We start from the raw sequence: 23,820 nt of genomic DNA, 5'->3' as shown, positions 1-23,820 counted from the left end.
TGTCCGACGACACTTGTTTATACGCTGCAGTGTCTCGAGGTGAAGGATGTCACGCGCATCTCTCACGCTCCAAACAGACGAGCGTCACGGTAAGAGACTATCCCCGGTCATATTTGACTGAGTCGTCGACACACATTTCGTTTTAAAAGCACAGTTAAGTTGATATCGAAAGAATTCTTACCTGTCCTGTTTCTCTGCACCGGCGCAAGTATGTGTGATGTGAGCGTCTCTACAGGACACACACACACACACACACACACACACACACGCTTCCACCGGTGTGGTGATGAGTGATGGAGAGCGGATACGTCAGTCCCAAGAGGACATGAGGAAAGGCAGCGAAAACTGTGAGTGAAACATCCTCAACAGACACTTGACTAGTAATGACTCTGTTTGACTAAAAATGACGCAAGGCGCCGGAAGATCAGCCGCATCAGCGCGAGCGGAATGAAAATGTCCACTCACACGTGTAGCATTATTAACATGACAGCACCGCATATATCAACACCCCTCGAGAACTATTCTCACAATCCAATCAATAATGATCCTGATGCTTAAGGTCACTTACATATCTGTAGGCCTGTCATCATTTAGACCTATATATTAGATAAACTTATTAAAATGGAAATCATTGTAGGCAACCTTAAAATAAACAACAAAATTACATTAACATAAAAATTTAATTTAACTGATTATCCTGTAAATATGGTATTAATTGGCAGTCAGTTTATAGTTTTATTTTACTGTGACCTCAATATCATTTATACAACATGGGAATTATATAAGGCTATAGTTTTTTCATTTTTTATCATGTCAATTATAAGAAAGGATTTATTAAGAAAATATTGCAGGTATTTCTTTATTTTTTTTTATCATTTATTAAATCATATTAGGCTAGTTAGTTTTCCTTTATCACAACAGTACTATTATTTGAACTTAGAATTTGATTTAAAGTCAATTCATGACTTTTATTTGAACTGCTATTGCCATTTAAGTCATGTCGCTAGTTGCTGCACTTATTTTTATCTTGAAAAGTGGACAGTTTATTAAGAATTATTGCAGGGATTTTTCGAACAAAACATATTTTTGTGAGAATATTGTTTTAATTGGTAATAAATTCATATTTTAATGTTACTGTGTGTCCTCAATATCACTTTTATCCTGTTATTTTTTGTAATATTCCTTTAACAAAATCCAATTACGTAATCCTTCAGGAAGTGACGTCATTTAATTGGGAAAATAACAGCACCACCATCAGTGAAGTAATAGCAGTTGATTTGATGAATTTTGTGATATTATTTGTTTTGTCACTTAAATCCAGTAATGAATTATGTGTGTGTGTGTGTGTGTGTGTGTGTGTGTTGTGTGTGTGTGTGTGTGTGTGTGTGTTTCAGCAAATAGAAAAAATGCACAGAGAAGATTATCACATTTAATAACACTTGGTGAGGCATTGTGGGAGGAAAATAACACCCATAATTGAATCAAAGCAGATACAGATTTACAGAAATTGTACTTGTATGACTTAAAGCACTAAATAATAATACTAACATACTTTGTAATATATCATTATTAGCTATAATAGAAGTGCCAATATCAGTGCTCAAAATACACATCTAAAGTGCACTTAAGTCATTAGCCATGCAGCAAATAAAGTGTTGAGAACATTTTAAAAGCACTTGAAAATTAACATTGGCCTTCTGAAACAAGACTTACAGGCGTCTTACAGGCCTCAAGGGCCCGTCTGTCCCTGAGTGAGAGGTTTGATTGCATCTAATCTCTCTTAGTGCAGTTCTAGGGTCATTTTTGTAGTACCAAGCAAACGCTTAGTATGATGGACTTCAGATCCTGAACAAAATGACAGAAACCGAAAACTATTCAAGCTGTCATATTTCACCCTGTACAAGCAAAAGCAGGTGACATTTATATTCTGTAGGAGACGACAGAGACATTTTTCAAGGCTTTGTTTTTCTTTTCTGAACTCTTATATAATAGTAAAAGTGCCCTCGTCTATATTTTTAAACAAAAGATAAATCTGGGTTAAGTATAAATTCCACATTAGATCTCATGCCCTTATAAGCCTGGTGTCTCAGTGCTGGAGCGCATTCAAAACAGGGAGTAGCAGTACCATAAAAAGCCATCCGCATGTACGCACACACACTTCCACACAAGCATAGACTGAGATTAATGCATGTGTAATCTCAGTGGAATGCACGGTTTCAGAGCCCCAGCTGTACCCAAGCACAAAACACACAGGTTATAATCCTCATCCGCTGCATGCGTGTATGAAACAGAGAAGAGCACAAGTACATAATAGACTGATCTTTGGTAGAAGCGTCAGGTCAGGCCACATGTGGGCTATGTTGTGTGCCTTTTGTAGTCAGCGGTAGTCATTTACAGTGAAAATGCTTGAAATGTGAAAGTTTCTATGGTATCTTCTTTTTAGTCTTGACGAGGCCTTTCTCTGCTAGGCAGCGGTAAAACTCCTGGATATACGTGTACACACACTTCCAGTCTGGCTCTCGCATCCGCATCAAGTCATCAACGTCAAGCAGGGGAGGACAGTCAGCTAGTGTCCTACACGTATAAAGAAATTTAAGCCTATTTTTAGGACCATTATGTTTTTTTTTTGTTTGTGGTTTTTTTTTGCATTAAAAAAATATTAAAAACACTCAAGTACATTTTTGGTGCAAAATACCTAAAGCACATTTCCTCTGCTTACCACACATTTCTCATTACAATAGTGATATCTTCATTAAATTATTTATGCGGATTTAATTACAAAATGTGCCTGGATAAAAAAAAAAAAAAGATAAAAAATTTAAAAGTTCATTTGAAAATTAATAAAACGATAAAAAATTATTAAACACACTTATTTAAATACATTATAATTTAGTTATAATTGAAAATCTATTATAAATAAAATTAATTACATTAAATAATATATTGAACAATTAAATATATTGCATTTATTACTATTATAATATAAAATTATAATATAGTATATAATTATTATAATATTTCTTTCGTATTATGATATTATTTTATTTGATAATTTTATATATATTTTTTACTATTTCTTTCTTTTTGGAGGTGGGGGTGAGGGGGGGAGTATGTCCTGAACATTTCTTTATGAGACATAAAGGTGGATGCAGTAAATAGTGTCTTACTCTGCAGTCTTGAATGCCTTCTCAAAGTTGGCCCTGCGATCATAGGGGTCGAGAGTGCAGTATTCAAAGCCCTCTGGGAAGAACCTGTGCACCAGGGCACAAAACGCCAGACCGTCTGCCCAGCTAGATGAGAAATTTTGGATGTTCACGCCCTAAACATAGAAACAAGTATAAGAGGGAGAATCACAACAAAGCTGTGAAGAATAAAAAATAAATAAATAAAAAAAGAGTGTTTTGCTAAAACAAAGCCCATTTTTAGTACCATTAGGTTTTTTGCATTATTTAAATGATAAAAGACACCCACCACCACACACCTAATTTACAGTATTATAATGCAAATAAAAAAAAAATACAGATTTACATAAAAATAAAATTAGAATAAAAAACATACCGTTTTTTGGAATCAAATTGAGTATTTACAAAAATCAAATAAAAAAAAAAAATTAAAAAGTAAAAATTAAACCTAAATTAAATAGGTTTGATTTTCCTTAGATTTTGTTGTGAAAATGTGGACCTGGAGGCTGGAGCTTTCCATTAGATTCACACAGGGAGACCAGCAGAGCCTGAGACATGTAGCAAAACAGAAACTGTTTGATTTGATCTTATTTTGTCCTTTCAGGCCCACCTCATATGGTTCAGTCTTGACCCGGCACCAGTCCAGCAGCATCTGTTTGACATCTTTGGTATTTGGGCCCCCGACCGCCGAGCTGCCCGGCACTTTAACCCTGGCCACATGGGACTGAGCCAGGCTTCAAGAGGAAAACAACACAATCAGTCAATGGGATACCATCCCACGCTGTCATCCTGTCAGGCCTCTAGGAATGACTCACCTGCCCACAGTTTTCGGAGAGGATGTAGAGGTTGGTGGAGAAAATGATTTTTGCCTGAGCTGTCCCTGTACCAAGGTGAAGTAAAAAGTGAAAGGTTATCAGAGCCTTGCAGATACAAGTGCAGTAAAAGTACATAGTGTTCGGAGCGTCATGAGTGATGGTCACTCACTGTGTGCATTGTACTGAGCACCACTCGGACCATTAGCAGGTTTCTGGTCCTTATTCAGTCCAGCAGCTGTCTTTCCTCCACCACCCTGCTGACGCAGGTTCTCCATTCGGGCCGCCCGCTCTCTATCACGCCGCTCTGACAGAAACAGAGAGGTTTCACTCAGAAAAAAACAAACGAAATAATAGTTAACAAATAACAGCAGAAGTTTGTTTTCCTAAGTGTACTTCCTTTGGTTGTTTGTTTGATTGCAAGGAGTCTTAAAGGTGGAATCTCATGAAACCTCTCAAGAACATATCTGGCTTATTTTCACACACTACTGTTCAAATGTTAGGGTTAAGTATTTTTTTAATTTTTTTTAAACGAATACTTTTATTCAGCAATGACTCATTAAATTGATCAAAAGTGAAAAAATTGTTTGTGATAATAATAAGAAATATTTCTTGAACAGCAAATCAGCATATTAGACTGATTTCTGAAGGCTCATGCGACACTGAAGACTGGAGTAATGATGCTGAAATTTCATATGTGAACTTGAAAATTAATTACATGTACATAAAGGTACTCATATGTGAACTTGAAAATTATATTTATTATTATATAAATGCAAAATGATCTTAAGACAGTAATAACTGTTTTAATTGCATTATTTTATTACTTTGATATTTTGCTTTGTTCACTCTCAGAAAGGTACACTTTTGTGTACATATTAACAATATGGACTGTTTAGGTACAAAGGTGTGCATTTTGAAAAGGTACCGCCACATATAAACCTAATGTACCTTTTTCGAGCCTTAGTACCGCATTATTTTTGTGCCAGTTAAAAGACACTACTTATTATTTTTTTAAATGATACAAAAACTCTCATTCTTATTACTGTAATGCAAAAATCCCCTAATTTATTATTTCCTATATCATTATATAGTATTGAGATTTATAAAGTATTTTTAAATGATGGTAGTATTATAACTTAATTTCAAATTCATTGCATTAAAGTTTTAACAGTATGATAATACTAATAATGATGAATATGATAATGAGATAATGAAACTTGAAATAGTGAGAATTACAGATAAACTCAAAAATGAAATGTCCAGATTTATTACGGGAAGGAGAATTTTCTATGGGGGGGCTGGATTCTTTATGAAATTATTTTCACACAAGTTTTATCACATTTCCACCCAAAAGTGGCATTAATGTATTACAAAAAATCTTATTGACACTGTTGAGCATTGCCCTGTCCAGATGCGTTTTCCCCCACTTAATAAAATTAGCATAAAATACTAAAGACAGAAAAGCATGAATTATACTTACAATAATGTCACAATAAAATGTAATAGTTGTAAAAATATTCTTCTTTTTCTTTTTGCTAAAAATATTAATGTCTTTTGACTTAAATGTAATGCAGATTCCTGACAAGTTTTGTGAGATTCACCTAAAATAATGTCAGGAAGCACATTAGACCCAACAGACCATGTCTGAACCATATATACTGAATATGTGATGTTGACCCAGTCCTCACCCCTCTTTCTCTTCAGCAGTTCTCTCATGGCAGCGCGGATCATTTTCCTCTCCTCAAAATCCACAGCCGCCCTTATCTAGCTAGTACATGCAATGAACAAGAAGGGAAAACACTTTCCCTGAATATGGTTAAGACAAACCATGGTTACAAACCCACTGCGCCTGTAGTGCCATTAGTTGCCCTCTTACCATATTATTGAGGATCTCTTCATCCTCTATAGCTGCCAGCTGTTCGGCTGTCAGGGGACCCGTCATATCAGGTTGCTCTTTGGTACCTGCCTCTAATGTTCCCTTCTCACCCTCCATCTTCAGTGACAGCTGGGACAGAAGGAGGAACAGGAGGTGTTGATGGAGCCAGGTTACGAGATGTGTGTATCTTCATGTGTGCGTGGGAATGAGGGAGTACGTTTATGGAAAATTGAGAGGAAAGAGATTCTATCTGAATGCTTTGTGCGAGAGCTACTAGTACAGAGATATTTTGAAACCCCAAGAGGCTTGTTTGAAGCTACAAATTGCTAGTCTAATTAACTGCAGCCAAATTATTGGTTTGAGCGGCTTCTGAACAAACAGATTACATTAAAAAATATTTGTGTGGTTGTTTTTTCACATATTAAATGTCAAGCTGCTTCAGGCCACACATAATGATGACTGGCATTGCATCCGTTCATGCAGAAAAGGACATCCAAAGGCAACGTCCAAATATTCATCTCAGCATATACAGAAACCATGCTGGTTGGCATTGACATAAGCCAGTGCTTTAGGATGTGTTCCACACCTTCAAGGCAAAGATATCTGTGGAATAACATGCTTTAGATTCGAGAATATTTCCCATAGTTCTTTGCAGTGAGGACAGTGGCCCCCAAAAATATTTAGACAATTAAAGGGATGAAAATTCTGTCATCATTCTCACATCGTTCCAAACATGTATGACTTTCTTTTTTCTTTGGAAAGAAGATCCCAGACAAATGGTAAATGAAGATATCATTTTTATTTATGTGTGAACTATCTATTTGACAGAAAATATCAAAAAAGAGTGTTTTTTAATTAAAAAATATTAAACCATATATATATAAACTTGTTCATGAAACTATGTTTGTTCTTATTTATTGCATCCCCCCAAAAACTGCTGCATTCGCTCACAAAAGTATAGAGCTCTATACATGGCGTGAAAATAAATAAATAAATTGTGGCCACAACTTAAGCATTTATTCCCATATTTGTTCCCTTGACGTAGGCAAATAATGGCTCCATTGTACTAATTTGTTCCCATGATTTTTTAATCAGCTCCCTCATTTTAGTTAAATTGTGGTGACAGCGTAACTTGATTAAAACGAGGGAACAACTACCCAATTTGGCCACTAAACGAGGGAATAGATGATTGCGTTTTGGGAATGAAATTCCCCCAAGAAACTCTGTGTTCTCTCACAACAGCATTGAAAAATAATTATTTCTCCCATCTCCCCCCATCACCATATCCCAGACATATCCTATTTCTCCATAGTTGTCAAACATTAGTGGATCATGTTCATAGCTAATGCCTTAAACTACTCTGATATCTGTGTAGACCAAAAGTCAATGCAAAAGTGGCTCAGAAAATGAATTAGGTTCTGAGAAAAGCTCCTGTCAGCATTTTGAGATACAGATACACTTTCATCCTGTTGTATGTTAGTATGTGTGGGCTGAAGCTAGTAGAATAGATAATGTTGTCTCTGGATGCCATTATACAGTTTTACCCTAATAACACATAATAATGTCTGCAGAATTTATATAACCGCTCAAAAACAATTTGCACTTACTGTACACTGGTCTAATAGCTGTTAGGTAATCACACAATCACTACACTGAAAGATGGATGGAAATTCATTAGAAAAACAACAAAAAAGTTCTTGTAAAATAAGAAACAGAGAGATGAAGCTCACCGATCTCACTGCAGCTGTCCAAGAGGAAACGTCTTGTGGTCTGATGTAGAAAGGTGAGCTGTGTGATCACATACACTCAACTCAACTCAGATGCTGGAGTGACTGAGTTTTTCAGAGTCTCTGTAAGAGCCCTCCCACCCCGACCCTCATCACCCTCTTCTGAAGGGACGAGGGGAAAAAAGTGGAAAGAGAGCAGAATGGGACATTTAGTATTAGTGACGTATTTGGCACTGCTTGTCCTGATCTTTCCTTACCGTCAGTTTTTACTCAGACGATAACACTGTCACTTTCAAAAGTGGCCTCGGAGTATTTATATGTTTGAAAACCAGAGGAAAGAAAACGTTGAGATAAACAGTGCTCATCCAGCATGCTGTGTGTTGACAGTGATTGTATAAGCAGGTGGCCTGGCGCTATGCAGAACTAAACAGTGAATGAGTGGACAGATGGAGAATACTGCCTTATTAAGGCATAAGAATGATGTTGCCCTAGCAGCACCTCCATGTTTACACCGATCAGGCACATCCTTTTTTTCTTATGCAGACATAAACATGCTCATCGCAGTAGAAATGTCATTGGCACATGTACATTTTCACATTCACACAATTAGAGTATAATGGAGGCGTTTGTAATGAAAAAGGAGTGTTTGGCTCCACCTCGTGGTGGCTGATTGTGGTCATAAGCTGGCAGAGACCAGCTAGCATGACACATGGAAACAGTGAAGGAGAAGGAAACCTTGACTTAGACTGGATGTTCAACGAGTCATTGTGACTAATGTGGTATATTAGGCTAATTATACAATAGTGGTGCTGTTATAGTGACAGAGTCATGCAAAGGCACTTACAATGTAATGTTTCATAACTTTCAACATGGAGGAAATGCTAATTTTGCTAAACTGTGCAAAACTGGCTGCTGTCATCTCAATGAAAATATAAAGTTCAGTACAAGTTAAGCTTAGTCGACAGTCCCTGATAGCACACATACATCACAGGGTCATCTATTTGATGTCTTCATTTACATCTGCAAGACATATTTTTAGAGTATTTGCTCGTCTGCAATAGGTTTATAGGACGTTTCCTATCAGATGTCAAATAGACGTCTATTAGATGTCTTTAAGATGTGTATGGGTTTTGAATGTATTTAAAAACTGAGATCTTACAGACGACGTCTGTCAGATGTTTGTACACTGCAGATGCTTTCCAGATCAAGTGACGAAGTACATTTACTTGAGTACTGTACTTAAGTACACTTTTTGAATATCTGTACTTCACTTTATTGCATAACTATTGTATTATTTATAATTTTTTCTGGAAACTCATGACTTTATAGATTAAAACATCCTAAATTGTATTCCGAAGACGAACAGAGCTTTTACGGGTTTGGAACGACATAAGGGGTAAGTGATTAATGACAAAATCTTCATTTTGGGTTGGAGAATCCCTTTAACTTCACTACATTTGAAAGCCAAATATCATACTTTTCACTCAACTACATTTCTATTAAAGTCCTCGAAGTAGAAAGTTGTTAATATGTAGCAGCTTTGAAAGTCAGTGGGTGATTTTTTTCTTCTCTAACATGTGACTTTTTTTTGACAGCTTATAAGTAATCACTCTTGTAGGGTTAGGTGATGTGATTTCCCAGTCTTTTTTGAACATGACCAGTTGCAAATGTGATATTTACTGACAACAATTCAATAATAAGAAGAAGTTAATATTGTGATACAGTATTTATTAGACATAATATTGTCAGATTTTGTCTGATTTTTGCTAAATTGTGTAAATGAAAATATATATAAAGCACAGAACAACTGTTGTGCGTCTCTGAACAAAACTTTTTGACTTGAAGCAGCACTGTAAAGGCCGGTCGTGTGTATGACATCAAAGTCCCCGCCAGAGCAATTAGAGAGCATTTTTGAAATTTTTGTTTTTGCTGTTAAAATAAATCTTGCTGTTTTGCTTTTTTGGTTAAAGCAGTTTTGCTTTTGTAAAGTTATACAGCTACAGTTGTGTTGCCGGAGTTTAAAGCAGATTTGATTTTGGGTTTTTTTTCTTACAGTTTCACTATCCACTCAGTTCAAATGTGGATGAATGGCTACACATAGATGTGTGTAGACACTGCCAGAGCTGTGATCTGAGATCACTACCATACTGGTTTTGTGGCGGTGGGTAGGAGTGTTAAATACATTTTTTATTTTTATCGTCAACTCACTTGTTTAATTTCTATAGGTTTTTAACTTTCTAAAAGCTCTTAATTCCAAAGATACTACAAGCCAGTCAGTGTATTCAGTAGGCGTAATGTATTGTAAGTTGCTTCAGAGGCATAAGGTATTGCAAGTATTACATACAACAGTAATAAAACAGTGCGTTGACATAAAAAAAAAGAAATTAGCTTTTTTTAAATTTTGCTTTTAAATGCAAGTACTTCTGTACTTTTACTTAAGTAAAAATCTGTCTTTACAACTTTCACTTGTAATGGAGTAATATTTGACCAGCAGTATCTGTACTTTCACTCAAGTAATTGAGTTGTGCACTTTGTCCGCCTTTTGTTGGTTGTGACACCAACAAAATTGTACATTTTTATATAGCTTCACACAAAAAAGATTGGTAAGTGAAATTTTGTTAACATGCATAGTGTTTGCTAAGCTATGTAAATAGCATTTTAAATGGCCCCCCCATGCTAGCATATCCCCTTTCACTTCCATTTTAAGTTTCGAACAGTATTTTTTATTTATTTATTTTTAAACAGGAAAAAATTTCAGGCTATACTAGAACACTATCATGCTAGCATATTTTAAACACATTGCTAACATGTTTTAAGATGTTTCTAGCAGGTTTTAACACATTCATAACATGTTTTTGCATATTTCCAATGTTTTAACATGCTGCTGGCATGTTTTAACACATTGCTTCCACGTTTTTACATTTTTAGCATGTTTTAACATATTTCCAATATTTCAACACATTGCTAACATGTTTTAACATGTTACTAGTATTATTTTGCTAGCATGTATCTAGCATGGTTTAGCATATTTCTAAGGTTTACATGCTACTAGCATGTTTTAACACATTTTCTACCATATTTCTACATTTTTATCATGTTTTAACATATTTCTAACATTTCAACACATTGCTAACATTATTCATTATTACACGTTTATAGTATGATTTATGTTGCTAGCATGTATCTATCATGTTTTAACACATCCATATAACATGTTTTAGCATGTTGTTAGGATATTTTAACACATTCCTAACATGTTTTCGCTGTTGCTAACATGTTTCTAACATATTTCTAACAAATTTTAGCACACTGCTAGCTAATACTAAAATAGCATGCTGCTACTATATTGACGTGTGACAGCAGAAGGCATGAGACTGTTTTTTGTACCAGTATATTAACAACTTTCCATGATTGTAAAATACATAAATATAATAAAATAAGCATATACATCTGATATTTGCTGACATCAAAAACCATATATACACAGGAGCCATACAGTTATGCAAATCGTCAGTGCAATTTTGCGCTGCAACCAATAAAAGACCCATCAAAACCATCAGTACCACGACTGTCACTCTATGTTCAGAGATCTTAGCATTCAAAACATTATCCAGTACATTAGTGACCCAGTAAAATGTCAACAAATGCCATCACAGGAATAAGCAATAACATCTGAGGTATTTATCTGACAACCCTCCCCTCATGTTTGATGGCGAAGAGTAAAAAGTCAGAAACATTGCTTTCATTCTGTTGATAATCATTTGTATACTAATTGCAGTTAACTGCTGTGCTTGTGGTACAGAGATACTGGACAAACATTATACAGTATGAATATGCAGTGTCGCGTTTAGTGATAAGGTGCAGTCACTTTAGAAAAACTTCAGAGAAAAAGCGATGTACGAAGCAGAGTTTACACTCATGTCACCTTTAAACAAATCAACTTTCTGTTGGTGCAGGGAGGTGAATATGCATGAAGAATTTCCCAACCAGTCCCTGCTGAAAATAACTGGATTTTGTTGATCAACAGTAACCGGACAGGTAGGCTGTTTAATGGGCCATTTTGAAATCATGACCATAGGCCATTAACCATTACCTGCACAGCCGATTAATAGAAGTGTTAGGGCCCCCTTGAGTAAATTTCAAATATACCACCCTTAACAATGGATTACAACAAAATAATATTGATCTTGTGTGATGCTTTTTCTATGATGCTGCTCACTAGAAGTGAAGTAATGAGTGCTAACACCGAAGCATGAATGGACAGTTGAGACCTTAATAAATAAAGCTTGAAAGGCTGGTGTTTCCTAATGAAATCAGCCCTCAGGTAGGCACACTTGAGTCAGTGTAGGCTTTTATCATGGCTCCATAAGACTGCCTAAACGTCAACACCCACTGAGATACATTCACATCCTCATTCATTTCCAGTTAGCCAAATCTAAGAACCCAAAAATGGTGTGAGTGTGTTGTTATGTCATACTAAACCCCAGCTATGAATTCCCATCATGCTGGGAAAAAGGCAAACTGCCTTCTATTTCTATCTTATGCACTTCAATTCAGTTATAAACGAAGTCATAATAATAAATGCAAATCCACTTTCTATCCAGCAGATGGCAACCAAACTCTTCGAGGGAATGATCTTGCTCTGTACCTAGATCTATAACCTCTGTTAGTTTTTGTCCATTTTTTTTTTTTTTTGTAACAGCATCAAAACACACAAATCAAAGTGGAGGGGAAATAATACTGTCCAGCAGGCATCAATAAAACAAATCCATCAAGAAACTAATGAAAAACGATGAGCACCCACATTAATCTTATTAGAGGAGACGAGCAAGGAAGCCTTTAGTGGAGGATTAGTGAAGAGGACACTGAGAGAGAAAAATATCATTTTGATTTCTCCTTAGAGATTATAGTGTGCTAAAGATGTTTTGAGACTCCTTAGAGATAGCTATTCATAATTGCCTGCACTGGGAATTACATAAGAGGCACCAGTTTAAACCTGCCTACCTTTTCATAACATTATATATTTAAAAAAATGTTCTCAGCTGTTACTTCGGGTGAATGTCAGTCAAGCTCGCCAGGAACATGCCCGATCAAATTTTACTTAAAAACAAAAAAAACAATCAATCTTGGAAAGAAAGTTTCTGAATAGTGCACCAAGCTGAATAAACGTGAACCCAAGTAAGGAGCCAGTAATCTTGCTCGTCTCCATTATGTAAACATAAACAAGATGAAAACTGATAGTGCTGTAACAAACAATGGATATTTGTTTAAACATGGCATCCTACAGAAAGCTGCCCTAAAAGCACCGTCCCATACCACCAAATCAAGACGGCTGAGTTACAGTATCTAAAAATACATTATTCCTATGTTTCTTTTTGTGTGTCTGTCTCTAGTATTCAGAAAGTGGCAACAAGTCCAGTAACAGCTAAAGAGGACCAGAGCAAACGGAGCAGTTGTATTTCACAGTGCATTAGATAGACACACAGTCACAGAATGAATATGGCAGGATACTGGCGATGTTCCCGAGGCTCATGCAGGAGTTCACACGCACTTATAAGCGTGTGTTGGCAAAACGGAGGTAATAAAATCAGACAAACTGTTGCCGTCGGCATCTGCTAAAAAAGGCATGTGCTCAGTCAGTCAGTCAGTCTCAGAGCCCTGGTAGATGGTGCTTCTCCACTGAAAGGATGACTGAAATTAAATATATTGGCACAGTGAGGAGGTACTGGGGAAAACTACACCTCCAATATCACCATCATCACTACCGCCATCCAGGACACCTCGTATCTAATCAAACTCCATATTAAACAAGCTAACACTGGATGATGCTCAGTCTTCTGTTCCAAAACCTAGTGAACTGTCTGTGTAAGACTGCATTTATTTGGCATCATAGATATTGCAAACATTGAATGTCAATATACTTAATTCATTCAAAATGAAAAGTATCAATAAAACAGTTCAATTGAATTAAAAATAGACTATTTTATCCAGTATTGGTGTGCTTTGTATTTTGCTTATTACAGTATCACAGTGTTAGCTTTGCAACATGCTAATGCCAAACTCTATGCCCAAAGTATACTTTGGTTTGTATGTGTGCAGATAGATTTTTCTAATTGCGCATGCTCTGTACGCTCAACTCACATGTGCATCTTGAAATTTTTTTGCACTAATTAGTTTTTCCACAAGGTGGCAACCTTAAAATAAAAAAATAGACAACAACAACAAACACACAGCAACAACAATAGATGGCCATGCTGACGAGTGCTTGTGTGAAGGGAAAGCAATACACTATATTCTAGTTTAAACACGAGCAAAACTATTTATCACGTCTCGGAAAAAAACAAAGCAGACACGACCAGGACAAAATTTTGTAATGGCCACGTATACAGAGCATACTTCGGGCTTTAAAATCACTTGTGAGGTGAGTTTCTTGTGCGCTTTGTGTCACGAGTGCTGTTTGTGTCATAAACAAAATTGCTGCCAATGTAAAGCATTCCAGATTGGTTACTTGGTTACGAGGGTCGTTTTCTGTTTTTATTTTTATATTTTTCATTGTTATTTTTTTAAAGATTAGACAGGAAGCGAAGTCAGAGAGAGAGAGAGAGAGAGAGAGAGAGAGAGAGAGAGAGAGAGAGAGAGAGACCGGTGCGGAAAGGTCCTCCAGCTGGAATTCGAACTCGGGACGCCAGTAGCGCAATGGTGCTATATATATCGGCACACTGCCCACAAGGCTTTTAGTAATTTTGTTGTGTTTTTAGAATTTTTAGGTTTTTTTTTTTTTTTTCAAATACGACTTTATAATTATGTTTTTATTTGTTTTTAATTTTTATTTTAGTACATTTTAGTATATATATTTCAGTTTTGGCAACAACCTAAAAAAAAAAAAACTTTAGTTAACATTTATTTCAATGAGCACATTTTTTTTGCTTGTTTTTATGGTTTTAGTTAAGTTTTAGTTAACTATAATAACCCTGGCTAAAAACTTCTAAAGCTTCTCTTTTCCATCTAATGAAAGTGGTAGTGGACCAAAGAGATCCATGACCACTTTTCACTTTCCTTGTACTTGTAAAGTCAGGAGTTTGGCTATAGACAGCAGTTCACTAGGTTTTGGAACAGCCTTTAAGTCACTTCAGTCCATTTTCTCATGAACCTGATTCTCTGTCCTCTCGTTAGGTTCTTGCGCTGCTTCTGCAGATGATTCTCCCTCTGGAGTCTTTGATATGTTCGAATCATTCTCGTTAACACAAACCACGTCCTCTCCACTGCCACTGGTTGGTGTCCTGGCTCTCCGTGTGTCGATGTAAGCTACGATGATCTCTGAGTTCTGGTAGATGATGATGCCTGAGAGGGTGAGAGCAGCTCCAACACAGCTAAGAGCCGTCAGCTCGTGCCCAAACAGCAGCTGGGACAGCAGCAGGTTCCCCACCACATTCAGGTTGCCCAGGATGTGCAGCGTGACAGCGGAGGTCAGGGTGATGACACAGCAGCTGGCCAGGTTGTAAAGCACTGAGCCCAGGCAGCTGAGCAAGATGAAACCCCAGAGGTGGTGGTCATACTGGAAAGGGGATTGCAGCGCGGCCCAGTTCTCCAGAACCAGGGCGGCGATGGCCAGGATGCAGAAGCTGGGGATGGCCATCAGATACAGTAGGAAGACAGAGTTGATCTTCTCCTCCTGGAGCAAGTTGCCTGATAATTAATCATATACACAAAAAAAGTGTGTTAGTTTAGCTATTATACTGCTATATGTAGTTGCTCAGCACTGACACACATTTCTTGGCCATCTGGATTGTTATTTACTGAAGCACATGCTAAGATATAGTGTGACGCATATAGTAAACAACCTTAACCTCTGTGATGCAACGGTCACAACTAAAATAGTCCACTGAAATATAAAACCAACAGATGACCTAGATATACCACATGGAGTATCTCTCCTGGACCAAGAATGCAAAGTGGGTGGGTGAGTAAATTAATTACAAAAAATGTAGTATATATTTAAATATTGTTTTTTAAGTGGAGCGGTGAGTAATCAGACTAATATTATGTTATAATTTGGCAAAATTATCTTTAGCCAATGCACTGTCATTCTTTGCAATTTAATTCAAATTTGTTGGAGTGGATGGCAGTAATATGTTCAATCTTAATATCTCATGGGGCCTGTAAATTGTATAAACAACTTTACAGTCAATTATTCATTATTAAACATCTATGTAATTTAGTTAATTCAGTTTAAACATGTTTTCTGTATTTGTACCATATTTTATATTAATTATAATAATATGTATTATATTTATAATATAATTATATTATTTTAAATTATGCATTAAATTTTATTTCTACATTGTCTGAACTTCTACATTAAATTTTCCATAATCACATTTTTGTTCAAATATCCCCCTTCTGTTTTTTTTAATTAATTAAATAATAATAACAATAATAGTAATATCGCTCCCTGACCAAGGCTATATTTTAATTATATATTTAATCATATACATTAAAATTTCTACATTCTTATTAACGTTCACTATTACACCCCCTGGGTTTACAAAAATAATAAATAATTATTATTAATATTGTTATTATTATTAATAATAATAATATCACACCCTGAGCAAGACTAAAAATATTATAATTATTAATAGTAGTATTAGTAGTAGTAGTAATAATATAATAATAATACGATCTGGCCTCAATGACATGCACTTGGTTCCTTCTAGTATTGACCAGTCATAGCTTTAGTTGTGGAGAACAACAAACAATGCTGACTTTGTTAAAAACAAGGCACTGCCCATTTAGGTTGCATGCAAACTGTAGGTTGTTGTGTAATCCTACAGTGACTAAGAATTTTCTTTGACACACACTTAGCATTGAATAACATCAGCATACATGGCTGCAGCTGTATGTGACGAGATATGTAGTCCTAAAAAGACTAAATGTGTACAAAAACAGGTAAACGGCAGACTCGCCTTTAGTCCGGTCACACCCCTCTAACTCCTCAATGCCATCAACCCAAAGAAAATACATAATTCTTCTAGGGAGGAAATCACTTAACTAATGGAGCTCAGCTGACTCTCATTTTAAGAAATCAAAAACAGTCAAGTATCCAATCCCTATCTGTTACTGTGAGGTCATTTGCTACTTGGTTAAAACAACAGAAGCAGCAGCGAGTGTCTAGAACAGGATGTGCCAGCTGTTGGCAGGCAGGACGTTTCTCCTCTCTGACTCAGACACACAATAGGAAGTTACATAGTTAAGAATATTTTCATTTGTCAAAAAAAACAGCCGGTGGCTTTTTGAATGATGATTAAGTTAGATACAGCTTCAAACACCTTTCTAAAAAAATTAACACAGGTTTTTATTGTCAAACTGATCAGAATTATGAGAAAGCGCACTAGTCATCCGACTCGCGAACAAATCGCTCTTGTGAACCGATTCATTTTGGTGATTCAATCAAACCGATTCGAAAGGTGTTATGAATCACTTGCCTTGTTTAGGAATCTGAACACGTTACTTTGACCTATTCATTTTTATGACATTTTCCAGTTCGTGTTCACTGGATTATATCTTACAAAAAAGCTGTTTATATCCAATTAAATATTTTAAAGCAGAACATGAGACAAATGTCACTTTAGAAGTTTTAACATTTACCTAAAAAAAACTGTTATTACACATTTGAGTTAACCATTGATTAAATCGAATCGTTCGAACGAATCGGTTCGCTTATATGAATCGAACATTCTCAAAGCTTTATTAAAGCACACTTTTCCTCTTGTATATAATTTTTTCTTGTTTTTTTTATTTATTTACTGTGTATTATTATTATGTTATTGTTGTGTTGTACTGGTTTATTGTATTTTTGCTTTCCTTTGTGTTTTTGATTTAAATATTTCTCTTTCTACCCTGGTTAATAAAACATAAAAAAAAAAAAAAAAAAAAAATACTTTGTTGAATGCTTTTTACGCCTCTTAACACATAGTGGCGGCGAACACAAACAGGCAGCCGATCTGGTCGAAACTGGACCGCGCCCATGATGCTGAAGGACGCCCCGAGACAGATGGGCATCATCGCAGTGTAAACTTCAGGATGTGGGTGCTGCTTTCCCAGAATCAGCGTGGAAATAGCCAGCGTGAACAGCGGCGTTGTGGTGTAGATCATCTGCGCGAACGAAAGCTGCACATAATTGAGTCCCACGTTGCCAAACGCGATGCTGGCGCAGAAGGTCAAGCTCAGCAGGAACACCTTGCATTTGGCGCTGGTGGTTAAATCCTGCTCTCCGGCGCCTCGGTGCTGGATCATCCTGCACTTGATCAGTCCGTAGTCCACCACGATCGCCGTCAGCATGTGGAGGGCTGACAGAAGCAGCGGGTATCTGAAATTGTACACGGCGAATATCCATTTGTTGAGGCTGGATATGGTGGTGCCCGTCACCAGCCACACGGACACAACGAACATAAGGTGCAGCATTTTGGGGGTTGCCTCCTCCTGTCCCCGCGTCCCGGGTCTCCTCGCTCTTGGTGGAGGGGCCATCGGCACTGATCATGTTCGCTTCATCTTCGCACCTGCAGGGTAAACACATATTGAGCTCGTAACGTTAATACATCACTCATCACTCATCAAACACAGTTGCCGTTATTAGACGAGTCGGAAGTATTCATTCAGTCTCTGTTGAAGGAACTGAATCCGATGTGATGTCCTGCCTGACTCAACCCCACTATAGCAAACCGTGTGTTTTGAAAGCGGACAGAAACAACATCCCGGCTTGTCTACACGTGTTATTATGTGTTGTGGGACTGATTTGTGACGTAAGGCCTGGGAGCGTATTTTGGGCATGAGCAGTAGCGGTGTTTCATTCGCGAAGGAATCGGTTCGTTTGAACGAATCTTTTATAATTCTTGGAAATGGCATACTGCTTTTACTATTTCTGCCGATATTCCACTCTTAATATGGTATAAATGGTGAGAATAATATGTTATAACGAATTTATTCACTTGCGCAGGGGTTTCAGGTGCCACAAGAAGTGTTAATATTTAGTGAAAGAAGTTTAGATCATAATAACTAAAACTAAATAAAAATATATATAAATAAAAAACAGATTTAAATGAGTAAATACATGCATAAATAAATAATAAATGCAATATACATTTTTCAAAATATAAACACATAAAAAAACATATTTAAATAACAGAAACAAAATATTTTCCAAAAAAAATATTTTACACATGTTTAAATATACATTTTTTTTTAAAATATAAACACATTTGAGTGAACCCATTCATTAAATCAAATTGTTCGAGCGAAACCGGCATTTGTGGGTGAACTACCCCTTTAAAAGAATCATTTGCGAATGAATCATTTGATTCAAAAGATTCGAGTCACTGCAATGAATCCCCACCACCGTACACACAGTAGGAAAATATAATAAGCCAGTCGACCAATCAGAAATGGGCTCATGTTCCGCTGCCGGTTTTAGATTGGTCACACCTAGTTTATTCAAAATACTATATTAAAATGGTTCGTTGTAAGCAAATGCTAAACAAATGACGGCTATGTTGGATAAACAGTGGAATCGCTCAAGGCTTTCGTCGATCGGTGGCTTTTAGCTTGACAGCGCAGCAAATGGTCGCTTTGTGGTCCGCTATAGAGGCTTATTTCATCCAGGATCCCGTCATGGGGTGCCCAGCTAAATTTACCAATAATCACATTGTTTGTCAGTCCGAACTATAATAAAGCAACATTAACCTGCATGAACTGAGGTCGTACATATGGCGCTGGTCGATGACGTCTAGTCACCGCAGCATCATTTTCTGTCCCGTTTGTAAATGTTATATTCATGGAGGTTGTTCAAGCCAAAACCTTTGTGTATTCTGTATATTCCTTATCCACTACTAAGGCTGCACTTGTCTTGATCAGCACATCGTAGTAACGCTAACAGTCACGTCCAGTGAATCATGAGAGCAAAACGTTTCCTTCTAACGTAAATGCTGATGATGAATGACTCTCGTAGACCTCACGCAGGCGTTTAGCGTTCTTACAGAGGATATAAACACATCGGTCCGCGTCAACACAGTATAATACCACATTAAACAGAGCCCGATTCATCAGTATTCACCATGTCCAATAAGAACAACCGTATTTCCCTGGTCTCTTACCTTATCCCCGCACGGCTGAAGCTAGATGTGTTTAATTATATCCTGCTCTCAGAAAACAACCTCCACTATACGTCACATCGAAGCGTCTGAACACAGCGAGCCATCGCGTGCTGCTGCTGGCACGTGGACACTCGCTTTTATAAAGTATGCCTGAAGCCCTGAACACCTCGAAGAGTGCTTGTTTGTTTCGTTAATAACAGGTGTATCGTTTTCTATATGCTATATGGCTATATAAAATAACCATAGCCTTTTATTTTCTCCTCATTTCATTTTAGCTTCTTTGGTTATTAAAGGAATAGTTCACTCAAAAATAAGAATTTGCTGAAAATGTACACACCCTCAGGCAATTCAAGTAGTTTCTTCCTAGGAACAGATTTGGAAATTTTTTGCATTACATCACTTGCTCACCAGTGGATGCTCTGCAGTGAATGGGTGCCGTCAGAATGAGAGCCCGAACAGCTGACAAAAACATCACAAGCCTACAATCCATAATATTGTTTTTCATGCGAAAAAAGACTTATCATCTGAATCAGGAGAGAATTATGTACAGACCAAAGAGTCAAAAACAGGTCTAAACAAAAATTTTACTGGAAGAAGCAAATTATGGATTCATATTTTGATTGTTTCTTAGAATTATTAATTTGTTTTCTTACAAACACACAGCTTTTAATTTCACAAGACGTTAATTGATGGACTGGAGTGTTGTGGATTACTGTGATGTTTTTATCAGCTGTTAGGACTCTCATTCTGACGGCACCCATTCACTGCAGAGCATCCAGAATCTCATCTACATCTTGGAGGGCCTGAGAGCAGTGGTGTAATGTAACAAAGTAATAATACTTCATTACAGTACTTAAGTATTTTTTGGGAGTATCTGTACTTTACTTGAGTTTTTTCACTCACGTTTCAACTTTCACTTTTACTCGACTACATTTCCTAATTAAAATGTAACTTCTACTGCGATACATTTCCCCGAAACATATTCATTTCTAACCACAAAATAAAGTCGGAAGAACACAGACTGCAAGAAAGCAGGTTTGACGAATCAGTGGTCTGGTGCTTGCAAGTTAGACTCTTTGGTCAAGTGAAAACCAAGTGCTGGCACAACCCCGGTCCATTTAATTTTCCAGTCAAGTTGCGGTTGGGGTGTGCGATATACAGTATATCATCTGTGATAATATGGTAAAGTGTTGTTGTAATGATGTGCCATCTGACATTATTGAGTAGCTATATCACAAAATCACACACAGAGAGTGCACACATGTGATTTATTAAGTCTATTAAAACTCAAAATTCAAGGCATTTTAAATTGTAGATGGCAAAAATGTCTCTGTATGTTTTTTATATTTATATAATTTAATATAGCTAATCTATATCACACAAAGAGTGATGTTTTTTTTCCAGATATCAGCATGACAACAAATGTAATAATCATTTTATACAAGTTTAATAAAGTTAGCATTAAGTAACTTATATTTTAGACACAATATTGACTGTTTTTGCTAAACTTTTCCAAAGAAAATAGTTCCAAACAAAGATCGCAGCAATGTTTTGCAGCTTTTTGAACAAACTGGTTGAATGAATGATTCAGTGACTCACTCTTTTGTTCCTGAATGAATCAGCCGTTTGAATGAATCGGTTGAATCTCAATGACTCACTTTGACTGTTGTTTTTTTCATGTTTTAAATCATTTCAAATATCAGTATTCAGTGTTTTATGTTTAAAACGAAGCAGTTTTTCTCAGTCGCTTTGGTGCGTTTTTCACATCATCCCTAACATGTGCAAAATAATAAGTGCATTTCTCAGAACAATTTGTACAAATTGCAATAAACAATAGATATGTTTCTAAGTCAGTCACTAAAAATCCTTGGTACATCTCTCAAAAGTAAATATTTATGCAAACGATCATGTCAGTGCCATCAGAATGATAAGTCATTGAGTCATTGTTCACGAACAAGCTCGTCAAAATGTTTAGGCATGTTGTCAATGTAACTGTGTACTTTGACAGTATTACCAAATGTAAACTTAGGCTACAGTTTGGATGAAAGTTACTGTATTGAAAATGCACAAGGCTGCACTTCTATGGCATATATCAATTTCAAAAGTACCATTTACATATTACTGTATGTGGTTATTGATTGAAAGAGACAAAAGAGATTTTGTTTTTTTTTTACAGCTTTTACTAGTGCTACTTTATGAAAGAAAACAACAAAATAATTTACAGTAAGAGACAAGGGGCACAAAGGAAAATAAAAACTAAATTAGAAAGAAACACAGGCGTTCCTGTCTGTCGGCCCACATAGCCCGCAGCACTGTTCTAGTGCTGTCTCTACACATCCAGACGTTCCTGTCTGTCGGCCCACATATTCTCATCCACATCACACCGGATATTTTCCCTTCCAATGCAACGTGGAAAGAATCTTTTGGAATGCCTTATCCATCCTCTGCAGGCGTCTACAGTGATTTCCTCACATGCTGCATCCATTGCAGCCAGCAGGGTCATCTGTGTGTGTGTGGCTGACGATCGTACACCTTCCACCTCCATGCTGAAAAGAACTCCTCAATTGGGTTAAGGAATGGTGAATAAGGTGGGAGGAATTCTATGAGCATCCTCGGGTGGGTCACAAACCATTGCCTTATGATGTTTGATCGATGGAAACTCACATTATCACAAATGACCACATACTTTGGCAAATCCTCTCTAAATAGACCCCTCTCATCATCAGGGATGAGAGCCCTGTAGAGAGTCTCTAAAAAGTTGCTCCGAAATAGCAGCACGTATGGCCCTATAAGTGGGATATGGGTTAGGACGCCATGCTCCGAAATAGCAGCACACATGGTGATATTTCCTCCCCTTTGGCCTGGCAAATCCACAGTAGCTCTGTGACCGATGACATTCCGACCCCGCCTTCTGCATTTAGTCAGGTTGAAGCCAGCCTCATCCACGTATACAAAGTTGTGAGAGAGGGTTTCACTTGATTCCAACTCCATTATACGCTATATCCCAGAACACACAGTTGAATTTGTTTTGGTGAGGAAGAGTGACAAAAAATGTACATATATTGCATGTTCCTTCCACAGCAATGGAAATGTGTGCAGTTTATGCCTTACTGTACTATGTATCACTATAAAATTGTTGCTGTAAATTAGTTACATAGATATATGTTTTACCTGTACATACTGGAACCGTAGCTCCTTAACTCGGTCCTCATTCCTTTGGAATGGTACACGGTACAGCTGTTTCATACTCATCTGGTTTCTATGCAGCAACCTGATGGTTGAGATGCTAACAGTATGGATGTTTTCAAAGACATCGTTGTCTTCTATAATGGTCCTTTGTATTTCCCTGAGTCTCATAGCATTGTTTGCTCGGACCATGGTGCAAATAGCCTCCTCCTGTTGAGGTGTGAAAAGGCGTCCTCTGCCACCGGTTTGAGGTAATCTTGCGGTCCTATGTGGGGACAAATGCCAGTGATGCATCGCACACTTTAACATAGACAAAAATTATGCAAACACACATTTTTACTGTAAAACATACAGGTGGGTGCATGTAAGGTGCAGTATGTATCTGCATAGAGTATATTTCTGTATGCTGTGAAATACAAGTGGACTACTGTAATATGAAGCATTATAGGAAGTAAACAGTATACTGCTTATATACAGTAACAGTGCACTGTACATTGGTGGACATACCTGTTCTCTCTTCGGAACGTTTGAACTATTGAGGACACGGTTGATCTGCCAATGTTCGGCTGCACCCTTCAACCCGCCTCAGCCATAGTAAGGCCATAATTGACAACATGGTCTACAATAGTAGCCCTTATGTCATCAGATATGCGCCTATGTCCTCTTCTTCCTCTTCCTCTGTTTTGCCTTCCACCACGCATCCTTGCTACTCTTCTTCCTCCTCCTGGCTGTTGACCCTGTTCGTTTCCTGGTCCATCCATTATTGGTAAATTGCAACTCTGTGTTGTGGTCTGTCTATATATGCTTCCCAGTTGATTGTTCATGAGATGCACCTTTGACAACTGGTTGATTGTTGATTGAACTAACACTTACATTCCTTGAGTG

General features: G+C 37.0%; 4 protein-coding genes across 6 annotated transcripts in view; 2 read left to right on the top strand and 2 right to left on the bottom strand.

Moving 5' to 3' along the window:
• Positions 1-23,820, top strand: part of sftpba (surfactant protein Ba) — a 226,829-nt gene that overhangs the window by 44,080 nt on the left and 158,929 nt on the right. The gene's annotated exons all lie outside the window — the stretch shown is intronic.
• LOC109054485 (cytosolic purine 5'-nucleotidase) overlaps positions 1-23,820 on the top strand; it is a 595,585-nt gene that overhangs the window by 508,809 nt on the left and 62,956 nt on the right. The window lies entirely within an intron of this gene.
• LOC122138671 (smoothelin-like protein 1) lies at positions 1,980-7,666 on the bottom strand. The gene is made up of 8 exons (XM_042732332.1): positions 7,604-7,666; positions 5,874-6,002; positions 5,686-5,765; positions 4,167-4,301; positions 3,998-4,062; positions 3,793-3,916; positions 3,168-3,319; positions 1,980-2,574 (listed from the first exon to the last, which is right to left on the bottom strand). The coding sequence occupies exons 4-8, from the start codon at positions 4,197-4,199 to the stop codon at positions 2,424-2,426; spliced, it is 525 nt and encodes a 174-aa protein (XP_042588266.1). The 5' UTR covers positions 4,200-4,301; positions 5,686-5,765; positions 5,874-6,002; positions 7,604-7,666; the 3' UTR covers positions 1,980-2,423.
• The window catches only part of LOC109071181 (solute carrier family 35 member E4-like), a 224,911-nt gene continuing 215,621 nt past the window's right edge, over positions 14,531-23,820 (bottom strand). For both annotated transcript variants that reach the window (XM_042732324.1, XM_042732323.1), the window contains one exon: positions 14,531-15,286. In XM_042732324.1, coding sequence (XP_042588258.1) covers positions 14,730-15,286 — 557 coding nt within the window. In that variant the 3' untranslated portion in view covers positions 14,531-14,729. The remainder of the gene's footprint in view (positions 15,287-23,820) is intronic.

This window comes from Cyprinus carpio, chromosome B10 (assembly GCF_018340385.1).
Source record: "Cyprinus carpio isolate SPL01 chromosome B10, ASM1834038v1, whole genome shotgun sequence".
Taxonomy (NCBI): Eukaryota; Metazoa; Chordata; class Actinopteri; order Cypriniformes; family Cyprinidae; genus Cyprinus; species Cyprinus carpio.
The sequence above is the reverse complement of the archived record's forward strand: the minus strand, read 5'-3'. Positions and strand labels throughout refer to the sequence as shown.